Source organism: Rhinopithecus roxellana, chromosome 2 (genome assembly GCF_007565055.1).
Source record: "Rhinopithecus roxellana isolate Shanxi Qingling chromosome 2, ASM756505v1, whole genome shotgun sequence".
NCBI lineage: Eukaryota > Metazoa > Chordata > Mammalia > Primates > Cercopithecidae > Rhinopithecus > Rhinopithecus roxellana.
In genome coordinates this window covers 142,610,260-142,627,777 of record NC_044550.1, presented here as the reverse complement: position 1 = coordinate 142,627,777, position 17,518 = coordinate 142,610,260, and the positions used below count along the sequence as shown (strand labels likewise).

Sequence of the window (17,518 nt, the reverse complement as noted above, 5' to 3'; positions counted from 1 at the left end):
GTTAGAGGATCCAGGAGATGGCAACATGAGGACTTTCGCTTGATGCTGCTTGATGCTTTGAAGATGGAGGAAGGGTCCTTGAGCCAGGAAATGCTGGCATCCGCTAGAGATTGGAAAAGGGCAAATAAAATTCTTTCTTAGAGTGTCCAGAAAGGAACATAGCCCTGCTGGTACCTTGACTGGGCCAATGAGACCCATATTCACCGTCTATCTAACTTCCAAAACTGGAAGATAATAAATTTAGTGGCTTAGTTGTTTTAAGCCACTAAGTTTGTGGTCATTTATTATAGCTGGAATAGGAAACTAATACATAGTCTTAACACTGAGTAAAAGTAACCTGTGAGAATTCACAGAAGACATGTGCCTTGAAAAAGACCTTGAGGAATTGGTTCACCATGACTACTTTAAAAATGCACTGTATTATAATAGTTCTTTTCCAAGTTTCATTTTATTTTTCTCTCACATACAGATTCAGAGTCAGAGGAGACGTTGCAGGTAAAAAATGCCAAAAAGCAACCAGAAAAATCGCCAGTATCTTCTAAACCTGGTAAAATTTCACGGCAGGATCCTGTTACATACATTTCAGAAACAGGTAAGGTTGCATTGTGTGTTATGTTCTTGAGTTTTTTGTTGGTGTCTAAATGTACCTCCTTCACTTTGAATGGAATTTCTACTGCCTTTTTGCTTTGTTGAGTTATATTTATCAGGGAAGGCTGGGATCATCTTTGGCATTTCCTGTGGATTAAGGACCAATTACAGGGAAATTGGCTCTTGGAATTTTTTTTAAGTGCTTGTACTGAATCATATATTAAAATAGTATTGGGTTGTTTTAGAACTACTTTTTTAATGTAAGCTTTTTATCTGGCAGGCCAAAGTCAGTAATCTAAGTGTACAGTGATTACTCACGTTTGTGATTTATTATTTAGCACTCATATTGAATTCCTTGTATTCTCTGGTGACACTGAAAATTACAGTATTGGGTTTTTTAAAGAAGATTGTTTTGTACTTAAATTTAGTTCTGTTAGATCTGTTTTAAGAGTAATCAAAGTGCAAAGGACATTTATAAATAATTATGTGCTAATCTAAAATATTTTGTTGTGTAAATAATTGTTTCATGAATACTGTTCTTTTATGTAAGGATCCCAGAGTTATATTGTCATCCTAGAAGAAAAGCTCAGATAAGTTAGTGGTGAAGTCATTTCGATTGTAACGTTGTTAACCCTTGGAGGAGACCATAACCGAAATAATACGGGATGATGTACATGAAAGGGCCAGACCCAGTGCCTGACACATTGAGTAGGCAGTCCAAAGGAAACAATAAAAAGGAAAACCAAGTCCATAGGTGAACTTCGTAAGTTATGTGAAACATTTGTTGATGAAATTGTTCAAAATATTAAAGACAAAATGTAAGTGATGTGAACATATTTTTTTGAGAAATTTTTCCTAAACTGAGATGTTTCTTTGTTATAGGCAGGTGACTGACTCTTAACCTTTTCGTGCTGTTGCTAAATATCTGCTCAGGCACATTGTGTAAACGAACCCTTAAATTGAGAGGCTCTCCTCTTAGCTCTGGCTACCTTTGTGAAGTTTTGAGCAGGTGGGAGGGGAGAGTAAGAACAGTATGGTGATAGGTTTATTATGTAACTGAAGGTGGTGTGATCAGGCTTTCCAGTGACACCCTGAAAAACGTCAAAGTTAGTGTGCAGCCAGCCATGGCCTTCAACTGTGGATCAAGGCTGTTGTTATCTGGTGATTTTAAGTAAATAAAAAGGTCAGACAATTTAAGTTCTGATCACAGTTTCTTTCACTTTGGACTGTTTATTTCAGACAAGCAATTTTTTTCTTTCTGTATCCAGTCATCCATTAAGATGAGCAATATTTGAATGTTACTTTCTGAAGAGATGTCCAGCTTTTTATCTGAAAACTTTTTATGAACATTAGGCAGTGTTCGTGTCATTTGCTGGTAGCATATACATGTGAAAGTAAGCATTGTCCTCTTGTTTTAGCTAAAAATTTTGGGGTATGATGTACTTATCTAAGGTGGTGTTCAGTATTATGCATTCTATTTTTTTCTTAGAATTGAGATGTAGGGAAGAAGCTTGCTTTATTATTGCCTGTTTTATCTTTTCATACTTTATTGTTTGAAATGATAGGTGAATGGGAAGAAGATAAGCCTTTTCCTTCATACAAGAGAATGAGACTATTAAAAAAAGTCCATAATAAGATTGGCATAATAAAATCACAAATATAAGAGTTTCAAAAAAGAGAAGTGCAGCTTTTTCAAATTAATATTCTACTGGAAAATCCTTGACCTTAAAGTAATACTTTCGTTACTCTTTAGGCTAAAACCATACTTTTCAATATTGGGTCATAAATATTTTTGTTTTATATTAGCAGTATAAGGTTAAATAAAATGTGTGTGTGTGTGTAATAGAATTGCATTACCTCATTCCATAAAATAGAATGAGTATTCCCAATATTTGTGTAATAGTTTAAAAGTAAAAATTCTCATCTAAAACTGTATTGTTTATCTGGAGATTGGAGCTTCTTGTAGAAAAGTATCATATGACATGATTCAGTTTTAAAAAACCTGTTAATTCCAAAAGATAGGATTTTTTTTCATTATTGCATTCTTTATCTTTTCTTATCTTCTGTTTTCTGATTTTAAAAACCTTTGGTTCTATTGGCATTTTTCTTGTGGCATAGCATGTATACTGTTTAAGAGCATGGCCTTGGTTAAATCTTTACTTAACTTTCCTTGTGTTTTAGTTTACTTCTATGTAAAATGGAGACATCACTAGTACCTGCATCAGCAGCCTTTTGTGATAGTCAAATGAGATAATGCTTGAAAAGCATTTAAAATAGGGTCTGACTTAGGATCTAAAATAGTAAATGCTCAATAAGTATTAACTGTTATTCTTATGTTTTGACTCTCTTATAAGCCTACATCTGCCTTTAAAGACATTTTGTATTTGTTTACTTACTTAGGGCTTTCTATTGATTTTGTAATTGAGCTTTAGAAATTTGGAAATGATATTTGGCCCACTTATGTTATGGATTTGTGTGGTCCAGTATGGGAACTACTAGTTATTTGTGGCTGTGGAGCACCTGAAATGTGCTTAGTCTGAATTGAGAATGCTGTGAATGTGAAATACACACAGATTTCACACAGCAAAGGAAACACTCAACAAAATGAAATGACAGCCTATAGATTGGGACAAAATTTGCAAATCATGTATCTGATAAGGGGTTGATATCTAAAATGTGTGAATAATTCATACAATTCAATAGAAAAACAGTCAAACTTAAAAATGGGTAAAGGACCTGAAGAGACATTCTCCAAAGAATGCATAAAAGTGGCCAACAGGTATATGAAAAAGTGTTTAATATCATTAATCCTTAGGGGAATGCAAATCAAAACCAGTGTGCAGTAACACCTCACTCGTTAGGATGGTTATCATTAAAGAGTAAAGGGATAACAAATGTTATTCAGGGTGTGCAGAAAAGGGAACCTGTACACCATTGGTGGTAATGTAGATTGGTGCAGCCATTATGGAAAACAGCATGGAGGAGCCCAATGAAATTAAAAATAAAACCGCCATATGACCCAGCAATCTCTCTTCTGGGCATATACCTAAAGGAAATGAAATCACCACCTCAGAAAGTTATCTGCACTCCCATATTCATTGCAGCATTATGCACAATAGCCAAGATATGGAAACAACCTAAGTTGTCAGACGGTGGATGGATGAAGGAATTGTGGTTGTATGTAATAATGGAATATTATTTGGCTTAAAAAAAGAAGGAGGTTCTGTCATTTGCTACAGCATGTATGAACCCGGCGGACATTATGTTAAGTGAAATGTCAGGCACAGAAAGAAGAATATTGCGTGATCTCACTTACAATGCGAACTCTTAAAAAAAAGTCAATAGAGAATGCAACAGTAGTTGCAGGCGGTTGAGGAGGACATGGGGAGATATTGATTAGAGGTTACAAAGTAGCAGATACATGGGATGAACAAGTCCAGAGATCTAATGTATAATATGAGGACTATAGTTAATAAGGTTGTACTGTATTTGGGATTCCTGCTAAATTAGTACATTTTAGTTGCTCTTGCCACAAAAATAAAATGAGTAACTATGTGAGATGATGGATATGTTAATTTGCTTCACTATAGTATTTATTTTACTATCTATATATCCCCTAACATCATGTTGTATACTTTAGATATATACAATAAAATTTATTTTAAAAACAGATTTCAAAGACTTCCTACACAAAAAAGGTAAACTACCTTATTAATTTTTTGTTATTGATCCCATTTTGAAATGCTAATAATTTGGATCTCTTGGGTTAGATAAAATATACGGTTAAAATTAATTTCACTTCTTTCTACTTTTAAAAATGTGGCTATGAGAAAATTTGAAATTTTATATGTGGCTTGCATTTTATTTCTGTTGCATAGTGCTTTATAAGCAATGAAAAACAGATTTAGGAAAAATGTAGGTTTCAAGTATTTTTGCTTATATTATTATACAGCTAGCTTTTTAGATTATTGTTATACAGATTTTTAGGCTTTCCATTTTGCTCAATGAGAAATATTTTTCATCATCACTTTGATTAGCTCTGTCTTCTACTAGGATTTATTGATTTTTAAAAACTAATTTAACCACATTAATTTCCCAAGTTACAGGAAAAGGAAAGAACTGCTTATAAATATCTTTATAGCCAACTATTGACTCTAGTAAAATGTTCTTCAAGGTTGGTAAAAACCCAAATACTTGTTGTACTGGGTAAATATATTTACTTTTAGCTGTTTAATGAAGTGAGAGACCTTGAGTCTTGTTTGGCAAAGATTGACCTTTTATTATGCTTTCATCAGGGCCTGCTGTTTGATCGAAAATGGTGGGGGTTTTTCCTGCCTTGAATTGTTTGACTGGTAATTTTAATTGTGCACATAATTCCGGAGGCAGTTAGTACTTCTGAATTTATAATTATTTGAGGAGTGTTAAATGGGAAAAAAATTGGTGATGTTGTGTTCTCTAGGTTACAGGTTACCATGTAATAACAGTGACTTATGACTTTGGAAAATAGTAGCAGAAAATATTCTTGGCGATGTGTGTAACATTCTCTTTGCTAACTTTTAGAGACATAGTTTTGTGCATGAGACAAATAGGTATAGATTCTGTATATGATAGAGAGCTTCTCTTAGATGTTTTCAGGGAAACCTAGAGTGATAAGGGTAGAAAATTTCCTTCAAGTGAGTATTATATTTTTTTGATTATACTTGTTCAAAAATTAATAATGCTTTGTACACTAAAATTCTGTATAAAGGAAACTAAATTTAGAATTTTTGAAGATGAGGTATTTAAATTAATATTATTTTAAATTACCTAAGTAAATGTTTCATTCACACACACACACACACACACACACACACACACACATTTGAGTAGCATCTTACTGTAAAATTTCTACAGCTTGCTTTTTCTTTTTTTTTTTGAGACGGAGTCTCGCTCTGTCGCCCAGGCTGGAGTGCAGTGGCGGGATCTCAGCTCACTGCAAGCTCCGCCTCCTGGGTTCATGCCATTCTCCTGCTTCAGCCTCCCAAGTAGCTGGGACTACAGGCGCCCGCCACCTCGCCCAGCTAGTTTTTTTTGTATTTTTTAGTAGAGACAGGGTTTCACCGTGTTAGCCAGGATGGTCTCGATCTCCTGACCTTGTGATCCGCCCGTCTCAGCCTCCCAAAGTGCTGGGATTACAGGCTTGAGCCACCGCGCCCGGCCTTACAGCTTGCTTTTTCTTTTCTTTTTTTTTTTTTTTGAGATGGAGTTTTGCTCTCGTTATGATCTTGGCTCACCGCAACCTCTGCCTCCCGGGTTCAAGCGCATCTCCTGCCTCAACCTACTGAGTAGCTGAGATTACAGGCATGCACCACCGTGCCTGGCTAATGTTGTATTTTTAGTAGAGACGAGCTTTCTCCATGTTGGTCAGGCTGGTCTCGAACTCCCGACCTCAGGTGATCCACCTGCCTCAGCCTCCCAAAGTGCTGGGATTACAGGCGTGAGCCACTGCGCCTGGTCTACAGCTTGCTTTTTCATAACTTAATGCCTTAACCCTCCCTTCTCCCTTCCCTCCCAGTAGAAGAATTGAGTAGATCTTTGGATGTCTCTTGTACATTTAATTTTTTAATGTCATCTAGTTTTATATCTTCTACAAATTTGATAGATTTATCTTTGTGTTTCTTCCAGAATCATTATTAAAATTGTTTGGCATTAAGGGACAAAATTTTTTTCAAAATTTGCTTTGAATCATCAGCACCCTGGATATAGCTGTTTAGTTTCTTATGTATAGCTAATTACTTATGAATCTTAGTAATGACTATTATTTTGTATTTCTCTATCTTACCATAAATCAGTGTTTCTCAACCAAGGCTGATGTTGCCTTCTGAGGGACCTTTGGCAATATCTGGAGACAGTTTTGGTTGTCACAACTGGGGGATGCTACGGCATGTAATTGGCAGAGGCCAGGTATGCCACTAAGCATCCCGCAATGCACAGGACAGAGAGTTACTTGGCTTAAAATGTCAATAACGTGGAGGTTAGAAACCCTGCCTCTTATCAGAAGAGAATTTGGTTGATACTTTAAGTCCAGATACCGTTTTTAATATTCATTTCACCTACTAGTCTGATAACTCACAGAGGAAATAAAGGCTTAGGCCTTAGTTTATGCTCAGTGAGACCTTGTCTGCTTCAGTTGAGTGCCATATGTTGCTCCTGACCTGTTCATGGTGTTACTGCATAGCATTGTCACTAAATCTGTAATCTTCTGTAGTTCTGTGGTTGCGGATCTGCCTTTTTTTTTTTTTTTTTTTTTTGACAATTAGGACTTCATTTATTTAACCTTCAGGGATTTCTATTTTATGTGATGATTCAAAGGTCACTGATAGTGCTTTAGCAATTTTATCTGCAAATGCACATATTTATGAGAGCTAGATGCTTTCTTATAATCTTTTTTGCTAATTTGTTCTTCAATTCTCTTTTATTAGTGTGTATTACGAGACCTGAAAAAAATCAAGTGGCATATGGAGAGGAAGGAGATTTGAAAAGGGCACAGTAAATAATGAGACATTAAAATATTGAGGTTCTGAAGCATCTTTGAAAATGAACAGACTGTTCTGGTGACACGTACTTTGCTGTCAGGCACTTGTAAAATTATGAGGGACATAGGACTGTATTCCAGAATGCCAAGGAAGTAGAATTATGTTATGAAAATATCATTAAGTACTAATAATATACAACACAATATATAATAATAAAATAATATACAAAGTGACTTATACTTGGCTTTGATAGTAAGACCAGCACTGTTCTCTCCTCTTGTGTGGGGAAGATGTATGTGAATGGCAGTGGGGAAATTGCATTGCAGAATCACTCCCTTAGCTCTGTGGCCAGGCAGGTTTCCTTCTATTGCCCGTTTTATGCCTTAGAATTGTAAGAAGCTTTGGGTAATGTATCTGTGGCAACTACCCAGGCCTTTCCCCCACTTTTTCTTATTCAGGCATTCCAGTGGACTCGGTACCCATGTGGTGGATAACATCACATTGCAAGCCAGTACTTTTTTCTCTTATTTATTATTGCTCAGCTACCTCACTAGACCCCATGAATTATAAAATAAGGTTTATTTTTAAAATGTAAGTGACTCTATTTGATTCTAAGAGGATTCATTTGTAGTGAATCATGAGATCTCTGGTTTCTTGATTGAAGATGAGCAGTCTTAGAAGTTTTATTTTATGCCGATATGTATAGAATGTCTGAAATACCATATAAATGGGCAAAAGTGGTATGTTTAGTTTCTCTTCCATCCACTTAATTTAACCAATATTTATTGAAGGCTTGGCTCATACATGAACCTTTTTCTGTCTCTAAAACCAAAATGATGGTTTAGATTTTTGACTCATGGAAATATTGAAAAGAAGCTTTATAGAAAAAGACTTTGAACAGTTTGATTCGTTTTTTAGTTTTTGACTTGTTGCTAAATAAGTTATTTTTAGTCCCTGTAACTGGATCTCTTCATTAATTTGCTTTTTGTGTATTCTAGACGAAAGAAAAGAAAATCACATAATTAGAATTCAGAGATCTGTTTGGAAAGGCCAGATTCTCAGCAGTATGAATTCCAGAATTAGATTTTTTTCCTTCTTGCCTTATAAATAGATTTTTATATGGACCCCCACATTTTTTATTTTTCTTTTGTTATTCTTCTAAATAAATGAATGTGTCTAACTCAGAATGTCAGAGCAATCTTCTCTCCCACGCAGTTCCTCTGCTGTGTGTAGGATAATATGATAATGCTAGTTTGCTTGGTTGTTGGTACCGCATTTGAGGTTATGTTGCCATAAATACAAATAAATGGTGTTTTTACAAGAAGACAGATATCCTAGAGGGAAAATCTAAGTGTTCAATTGTTCGTGATTTTCAACCAGTTCTCCTCAATTTGACTTAGATCTGTTTATCATTATTTTATTGTAAGTTTCTGGGGAGAAGAGAACATGGTTTGCCTTTAGCTTCTGATGAGGCGGAATCCAATTTAAGCTTATTAGAAAACAAGAACAAATGTTAAAAAAGAATAACTACAACTTTATTTGGAATGTTTCATCTCTACACACTGTGTAGGATTGTAAAATATTTATTTTACATGAGGATCCTCACAGCAACACCTGTTAAGTCACTGTGGGAAGCAGCTAGTTGTACCCTTGGCCTGTTTTGTCTTCTTTCCATAGTATATTGGTGTAGCCTTTAAAATGTTAAAGGCAAAGGAACTTTAAGACGACTAGTTCAGAAGTCATAGTAGAGAAACAGTAGGACTGCTTGTTTTTCAAGTTTTCTGGTTTCATCAAGGCAAGATGACAGTGTTTTCAGATATACCTGTGGCTTATAGGATACCATATTTATTTATAATGAATCATATAATATGAAATCCTTTATATTTGTGAGAAATATCTCAATGCTTAGGATCATGAATTTGCTTTTTTTTTTTTTTAAAAAAAGTTATTCTCATAACTGTAAGGAGTATGGGGAAATGGACAAATCAGGGGGTACTAAATAGGTATTAAAGCAAGGGAGCCAGTCCTTGAGAATTACCCTCCCTTTTTCTTTTCATAACTGTGTTTTACTAGAGTTACTCGTACCTTCTGAGGGGCTTAGAGAGCTATTTATTTTGTAGTTAACAGAGAAAAGGAGCCTTATTTGCAATTTTTGTTTATCCCAATGAAAACATACTTAAAAGTATCTTGTAGAACACTCCCATATTTTTCTTTGGAGATCCATGTATAATTAAAATTTTTCAGAAATTATAAAAATGTTTATAAACTTATGCCTGTGTTTAGCTATAGCACATTTTTTTGATCTATAGCTTAAAGACATTGTTCAATTCAAATTCATGTATTCAGAGAATGGCTCTGTTACCCTCCACTATTGTACAGAGATCTCTGGTAGAGGAGGCTCATGACAAGAACCTCCCTTCTTAGGGGTGATGTTTATACCTATAACATTAGGGTGCACATAAAAGAACAGAGTGATGCATTTTGTTTTTTTGACAGCTTAATTTTGCTATTTTCATGATTTTTTTTTTTTTTTTTGAGTCTTGAAATTTGGGCTTAATTTTTCATGGCTTCATGAGTCCATTGTATAGTTAGACCATAATTTATATAAATATTTCCCGATTTCAAGCATTTCAGTTGCTTACACTTTTCATGCTCCTAATAGTGTGATGACTAGACTAAATTTATATGTAAATATTTGTCATCACCTCTGATTATCTCCAAGAGTTACTATGCTAAAGGAGATGAACTTCTTTAAGGTTCTGGGTGTGTTCTACCAAATTACTTTCTAGAAAAGTCACACTAATTTACACTTGTATAATTAGTGTTTTTATTAGTACAAACTCATATTTTCATCAATATTGTGTATAATATAAAAAAATCTATATGGCTACCCATAGAGTCATAAAATTGTAGAGGGGAAAATCTTAAGAGTTTGTTTGGTCCAACATTTTACAGAAGACCACAGTGAAACCCTGATGATTAATTAAAATAAAAATAGTAAGTCAAACTTAGGTTAGAATTTTAGTTTTCTAGACTTCTGGTTCAGTATTGTTTTTCCCAGAGAATACTACTTTTATTTAATGAATGGCTGTAACATGGCTAGGTGCTACACTGGGCACTTAGCCTTTAAAACTTTGTCTTATTTTATTTTATTTTAGTTTAGTTTAGTTTAGTTTATTTGTAGAGATGAGGTCTCACTCTTTTGCCCAGGCTGGTCTTGAACTCCTGGGCTCCAGTGATCCTTCTGTCTTGGTTTCTCAAAGTGCTGGGATTATAGGCATGGGCTACCATGTCCGGCCCTTTAAGAAAAATTTAATCTTCCCAGTAACCTAAATGTTGAGTGGCTTGAAACTGTTGTACTATTTGTAGAGAAGGGGATGTAAGGAAGAAATAAGGGCAGTCTTCAGATGCTGAATGTGGAAAAAGTAGATAAACTTTTTCTCCCTGTTCAGCGGATAGATTAAGGAAAGAGGTGGAATTCACAGGGAAGTATTTTGACTTAATATAAGGAAAAACTTTCTTAAGGAGTATGGTATTTTGCTATTCACTAAAGAAAGAAGGTGAATTAACATTGCTAGATTTTGAAAGTATTTAAGTCTAGTCTATTTTTTTTGTTAGAAATGTGGAAAATGGGGTCTATGTATTGAATAAGGAGGTAGGACTAGTTGACTAAAGATAATTTATTTTACAGTTCTTGGCATGTAGTTTAATGCTCAATAAAAACTTATTAATAGTAAATTAAAAGATACCATGAAGTCTGTGAAGCCAGCAACAGAATAGCAGAGATGCTGATAAATAATGAACAGAAGTAAGCAAAGAAGAGTGGAAAGGAGGTAGAAACTAAAGCACTGACTCTGAAAGCTAAGGGGTCAGAGAGTTCTAGGATGTAGTCAATTTGTTGTAAAACATTAGATGGAGAAAAGGGTGTATTAGTCCGTTTTCACGCTGCTAATGAAGACATACCCGAGACTGGGCAATTTATGAAAGAAAGGTTTATTGGACTTATAGTTCCACGTGGCTGGGGACCTCACAATCATGGTGGAAGGGGAAAGACACGTCTCAATTGTCAGCAGACAAGACATCAGATCTCATGAGACTTATTCACTATCACGAGAACAGCACAGGAAAGACCTGTCCCCATGATTCATTCACCTTTCTCAGGATCCCTCCTATAACATGTGGGAATTCAGGATGAGATTTGGGTTAGGGACACAGCCAAACCATATCAAAGGGTGTGAAGAAAACATGAAAATTACCCATATTTCCCTAATCAGAGATAAACATTGTTAATGTTTTATTGATTCTTTTCAGATTTTAGAATGTGAATTTAAAAATTATGTATCTATCTATAAACAGTGTCATTAAACATACTGTTACTGTCATCTGCTTTTGCCACCTAATAAACATGAATATATTTCTATGAGTAAATATGGATATTTGTTATAATTTTTATTGCTGTAGAGATTTTGTTACATGGTTGAATATACATATTAATAGATATTTAGGTTATTTGTTTTCCCATATTATAAACAATACTCACATCTCTCTGTTCATACTGCCATTATTATAGTTGAGGCCATCTTTGCCTACATGGTCACTTACTTTCTGTCTTCCCCTTTTCTTGCCCTACTGCAATCTGCTCTCCATAGTAGTTGATCTCACCCCCTCAGCTATGGGGTTTTCTGTCATACTGCTTATAAGCATGGCTAGGTGTAGTGGAAATGGAGTGTTAGTATTTTTGGCATTTTTACGGTGGTGGGAAACTAGTAGAGCACCATCATTTCAGAGATAATTTAAGTTTGTTCTTTCTCCATTAAGGGACTCCCTCTTGCCCAGAAGTACAATTGTTGAACTTAAAGCAAATAAAGATTATAAAATTTAATAAGATAAGAAATTTGATATATTTGGGTATAACTGGCCAGCTGTCAAGTATAAAAACTTTGAGTTTCTGTAATACCATGATCATTGTGTTATTATTTTAGAGAAAAGGAAAGAACTTTGAGATTATATTCTCAATGGTTAGTTACTAGGACTATTATGGGCGATCCACACGGCTATTACAAATGGAGTGGTGATGTTACCTAGCCTTTTGCAAAGCCTTTTTCCTGTCTGACAAAGAGGCAGAGAAGAACCTGTAGTTAGGTAGGGAGAACAGATATTTGAATGACTGAACCTAGTCTGTTGACTCTTTGTAATGTGTGGTTGAACTGAAATCTGTTAATTGTATCAGACCTTGGATGTGCTTTAGAAAGAGTTATGGATAAATTTTTAATTAAAACTTTATGGTAGATTGACTATAGTTGAAGACAAGTGAAACAAATATGTTTTAATTTAAGTCTTTCAGTTGCAAACACTTTAGTGTAAGCAAAATGGGGGAATTTATTCGGAGCCTGCTAACTTATCTCACTGAATGTAGAAATAAACATTTTGCACCTTGGTTTGTACATACTGGTTCAGCAAATCAAGGATAAAGTTGGCCACACCTTGCTCAATTGCTCACTCCTGGTCTAGTTGATTGTGGTCAAGAGTGTGGCGCCATCTGATGGATATATCTGTGTTTTTGGAGGCCCTTTGGAGGGTGGGGTGAGCTGTAAATTATTAGAGAAAATGTGCTTGTAGTGAAGGGCACTGGCATCCTCAGAGATGTCTACTACATGCTTGTTTTAAATAGTGGGTTATTTTTTACATTTAGTAATCAGAAACCTGTAAGAGTTATGTGTTGTAAAATTTGTAGTTTCATTTTAATATAAATATAGTAATTAGAAGGTAAGGCTAAATCCTTTTAATTTTTACGTATCATTAGATACTTTCATGTTTGAAATGGCAGCCACCTAAGGATAACACAGGGCCTGGGACATAAGGCCTTGAGCAAATGTTCATAGTTGAATGAGGGAGCAGTTGAGAGGACATAAGAGCCACTCATATGTGGCTTTGCACACCAAATTTATAAAGTGAACTGTTCCCCATCCCCACCATGACCTAGTCTTCATGGTTGTCTTTTATTTAAAAAAAAAATTTTTTTTTTCTTCTTTTTTGAGAGGGAGTCTCACTCTCGCCCAGGCTGGAGTGCAGTGGTGCAATCTCAGTTCACTGTAACCTCCGCCTCCCAGTTCAAGTGATTCTCCTGCCTCAACTGCCCAAGTAGCTGGGATTACAGGCACATTCCACCATGCTCGGCTAATTTTTGTGTTTTTAGTAGAGACAGGGTCTCACCATGTTGGCCAAGGTGGTCTTGAACTCCTGACCTCAAACGATCCGCCCATCTGGGCCTCTCAGAATGCTGGGATTATAGGTGTGAGCCACAGCACCTAGCCTGTTTTCAATTTTATTAAAAAAATTTTTTTAGAGACAGTTGGAGTGCAGTGGTACAATTGAGGCTTACTGCAGCCTCCATCTCTTGGGCTCAAGCGATCCTCATCCTACCTTAGCCTTCTGAGTAGCTGGGGCTACAGACATGCACCACCATGCCCGGCTTAACTTTTTTTTTTTTTGTTTGAGATAGAGTCTTGCTCTGTCTCCCAGGCTGGAGTGCAGAGGCACGATTTCAGCTCACTGCACCCTCTGCCTCTGCCTCCGGAGTAGCAGGGACTACAGGTGTGCACCACTATGCCCGGCTAAGTTTTGTAATTTTAGTAGAGATGGGGTTTCATGATGTTGACCAGGCTGGTGTCAAACTCCTGACCTCAAGTGATCTGCCTGCCTCCCCAGCTAATTTTTTTTGGTAGAGATAGTCTCATTATGTTGCCCAGGCTGATCTTGAATTCCTGGGCTCAAGCAGTCCTCCACCTCAGCCTCCCAAAGTACTGGGATGACAGGTTTGTGCTACCGTGCCCGACCTCATGTTTGTCTCTTAGATTTTCATTTTTATTGGATTTCTTTTGGTTTTTTTTTTTTTTTTTTTTTTTTTGAGACGGAGTCTCGCTCTGTCGCCCAGGCTGGAGTGCAGTGGCCGGATCTCAGCTCACTGCAAGCTCCGCCTCCCAGGTCCACGCCATTCTCCTGCCTCAGCCTCCGGAGTAGCTGGGACTACAGGCGCCCGCCACCTCGCCTGGCTAATTTTTTGTATTTTTTATGTGGAGACGGGGTTTCACTGTGTTAGCCAGGATGGTCTCGACCTCCTGACCTTGTGATCCGCCCGCCTCGGCCTCCCAAAGTGCTGGGATTACAGGCTTGAGCCACCGCGCCCGGCCGGATTTCTTTTGTTAATAGGCCAAATTGAAAAGCTTTTTTTTTTTTTTTTTTTTTTTTTTTTTTTTTGTGAATCACTGAAGCAAACAAATTTATTGAGACCCTTTTGAGGTACATTTTTGGAGCTTCTAATTATCTAAACATTGTCATGAATGCTTAAAAAGATGTTTAAAGCCAGATGTTTTGTGGAATCTTTTTAGAAAAATAAAATGTAACAAAGAGTTTATGATCTTAAATGAATGGTTAGATATCAGTAGATGGTTCACCTGCAATATATAGCTAGAACTTGACAACTTACCACCTCTGCAAATACCACCATAGTCCAAGCCTTCCGCATCTCATCTGGAACTGCAGTAGCTTTCTAAATGGTCTCCCTGCATTTACTTTCCCCCCTCTTCAGTGTGTTCTCCAAAGGACAGGCGTTAAGTTGGGTCACAAACTATGCTCAAAATTCTCCAGTGGATTCCCATTCTATAATAAAAGACTAAAATTATTCCTACTGCCTAGAAAGTCCTCCAGGATTTGGCCCCTACCTCTTTCACCCGAACTCTACTGGCACGCCTCTGCATTGCGCTGCAGCCACATTGAACTCCAGGCACACTCCCATCTCGGCTTTTCCATTTGTAGTTTTAGCTGCCCGAATATTCTTGCCTGAGGTATCTTCATTTCAGGCCTCTGTCAAAGTGTTGTTTATCAAAGAGGCATTCCCTGACTACCTTTTCTCAAAGAGTAGCCTTCATCACTCTTTAATTCTTTCACCCTGTTTCACCCTGTTTTACTTTTTATTCATAGAACATTTAACTTGACAATGTATATTTGTTTATTTGTATATCTGTTTCCTCTTCTAGACTTCAAGTTCCACGAGGGCAGGAATTTTGTCTTTTTTATTCACTGCTGTATCTTAAGTGCCTGGTACATAATGGGTGCTCAGTAAATATTTGTGTATTCTCGGTAGTAATTGGGGGAGACAGTGTATTACAGGCCTGGCACTGGTAAATGTGGGGCTGATGGTTGAATTTAGGAGATAGAAGGAAAAAAAGTTATTAGCATCTCAAAGTTTTTGTATACTTATTTTGTTTTTGAGACAGGGTCTTTGTTGTTTAGGCTGGAGTGCAGTGGTGCAATCACAGCTAACCGTAGCCTCAACCTCCTGGGTTTATATCCTCTTGCCTCAGCCTCCCTAGTAGCTGGGACTAGAGGTGTGCACCACCATGTCTGGCTAATTTTTTGATAGTTTTTTTGTAGAGATGAAATTTCATGATGTTGCCCAGGCTGGTCTCGGACTCCTGAGCGCAAATGATCCTCCTATCTTGGTCTCCCAAAGTGCTGGGATTACAAGCATGAGCCACCACGTGTAGCCTCTTATATACTTTTTATAAAGCTGGTAGAAGTGTTTGCTTTGTATAACTGAATTGATATTTTATAAAAAATATTTGGTTACATTTCATTTAAGATGAAGAAGATGACTTTATGTGTAAGGCGGCGGCCTCTAAATCAAAAGAGAATGGAAGATCTACAAATAGTCATCTTGGAACATCAAACATGAAAAAGAATGAAGAAAACACTAAGACCAAGAATAAGCCTTTATCACCAATAAAACTTACACCCACATCAGTGCTTGATTATTTTGGAACTGGAAGTGTCCAAAGATCTAATAAGAAGATGGTGGCAAGCAAAAGAAAAGAGGTAAGTGTTCTACAGGTAAGCAAGTATGCTCAGGATTTATACCCATTCACTAATATTAATAACAGGAGAAACTAGGATGTAGTAAACAGGTCAACATGTTTTAATAATTAAAATAATTTTCCTATGATTATGGATAAAATGTATTGCCCTCATTTTAAAGGATGAGGAAATTAGAATGTTACATATTTAGTTTTTGAATTCTTGAAAGTGGGAAAAGATCTTTTAAGCCGTAAGAAAAAACTGTAATTATTCGAATTTAAATTGAGTTCTCAGAATGCAAACTCATTTTACTGTTGACCTCAGCCAGTCAATATTAGAAATAAATTTGTTTCCACATGAGATAATAAATACAGTCCTTACAAATAGAGCATACCTATGCTACACTTTTGACCTTCGCTACTTTGACAGATACTGGATTCATCTGTTTCTGGCCATTTAGGAAACAGACATACCAGATAAATTATGGTGAAAGTAGTCCCCTGAGTTAAAGAAAGCCTGCCCCATAGTGGGTGTTTGTTGATTTGATCACTTCCTCCATAGAACAATGTAATCATTCTCACATATTGGTTTGCCAGTGTTCTGGACTACTTGTCAAGCCAAGACATTAATCTACAGGATTGGGTTTTTTTAATTTTTATTTTTGGTACTTCTCTTGAATATATCAATAGAACTAAGTGAGACAGGTCTGTCTATAGGCTATTTATTTATTAGGGAATTGGATATGGTCAGGGAGTAGCCATAGATTTGGCTTTCTGGCTGGTGTACATTGCAGCTGTTACTGATACACTTATCTCTCATTGGTGTGTTTAATCAGCAGCAGTAAAGAAAAAGTGCCTTATTTTTCACTTAAGGTTTATGCTGATTTTGCTTGATTTTCTTTGAAATATAGCTTTCACAAAATACAAATGAGTCTGGATTAAATGATGAAGCCATCGCCAAGCAATTACAGCTTGATGAAGATGCGGAGGTATTGGCATTTTGCTTAGAATCATTAGTAACTTGATATTGTGACTAGCTATTTAGTCCAAGCAGACTTTGAATTGAACCTCATTGGAAGTTACATGTAAAATAAGTTAAAATCTAATAAATGAAAATCTAAATTTCCATACAAGATAAATAATGAGACCGGGGAGAATTAAGATGCTGTGAGATGATTTTGGAGAAATGGCTAGTAGCAAATCCTGTAGGTCATGATAGGTCTTTGATACCTACAAAAAGGATGTTAATGGAACCCATTGGAGTTTTTTTTTTTTGAAGACAGAGTCTCGCTTTGTTGCCCAGGCTGGAGTGCAGTGGCACGATCTGGCTAATTGCAACCTCCACCTCCTGGAATCAAGTGATTCTCCTGCCTCACCTGCCCCAGTAACTGAGGCTACAGGTACCCACCACTACGCCTGGCTAATTTATGTAGTTTTAGTAGAGATGGGGTTTCACCATGTTGGCCAGGCTGGTCTCAAACTCCTAACCTCAAGTGATGTGCCCTCCTCAGTCTCCCAAAGTGTTGGATTACAGGTGTGAGCCACCATGCCCAGCCCCATTGG

The 17,518-nt window shown here is 36.5% G+C and overlaps 1 protein-coding gene across 2 annotated transcripts in view; it reads left to right on the top strand.

The window, feature by feature from the left end:
* The window catches only part of RFC1 (replication factor C subunit 1), a 78,144-nt gene that overhangs the window by 25,193 nt on the left and 35,433 nt on the right, over positions 1-17,518 (top strand). For both annotated transcript variants that reach the window (XM_010384428.1, XM_010384423.1), the window contains exons 4-6: positions 470-592; positions 15,745-15,977; positions 16,867-16,944. In XM_010384428.1, the coding sequence (XP_010382730.1) occupies positions 470-592; positions 15,745-15,977; positions 16,867-16,944 (434 nt within the window). The remainder of the gene's footprint in view (positions 1-469; positions 593-15,744; positions 15,978-16,866; positions 16,945-17,518) is intronic.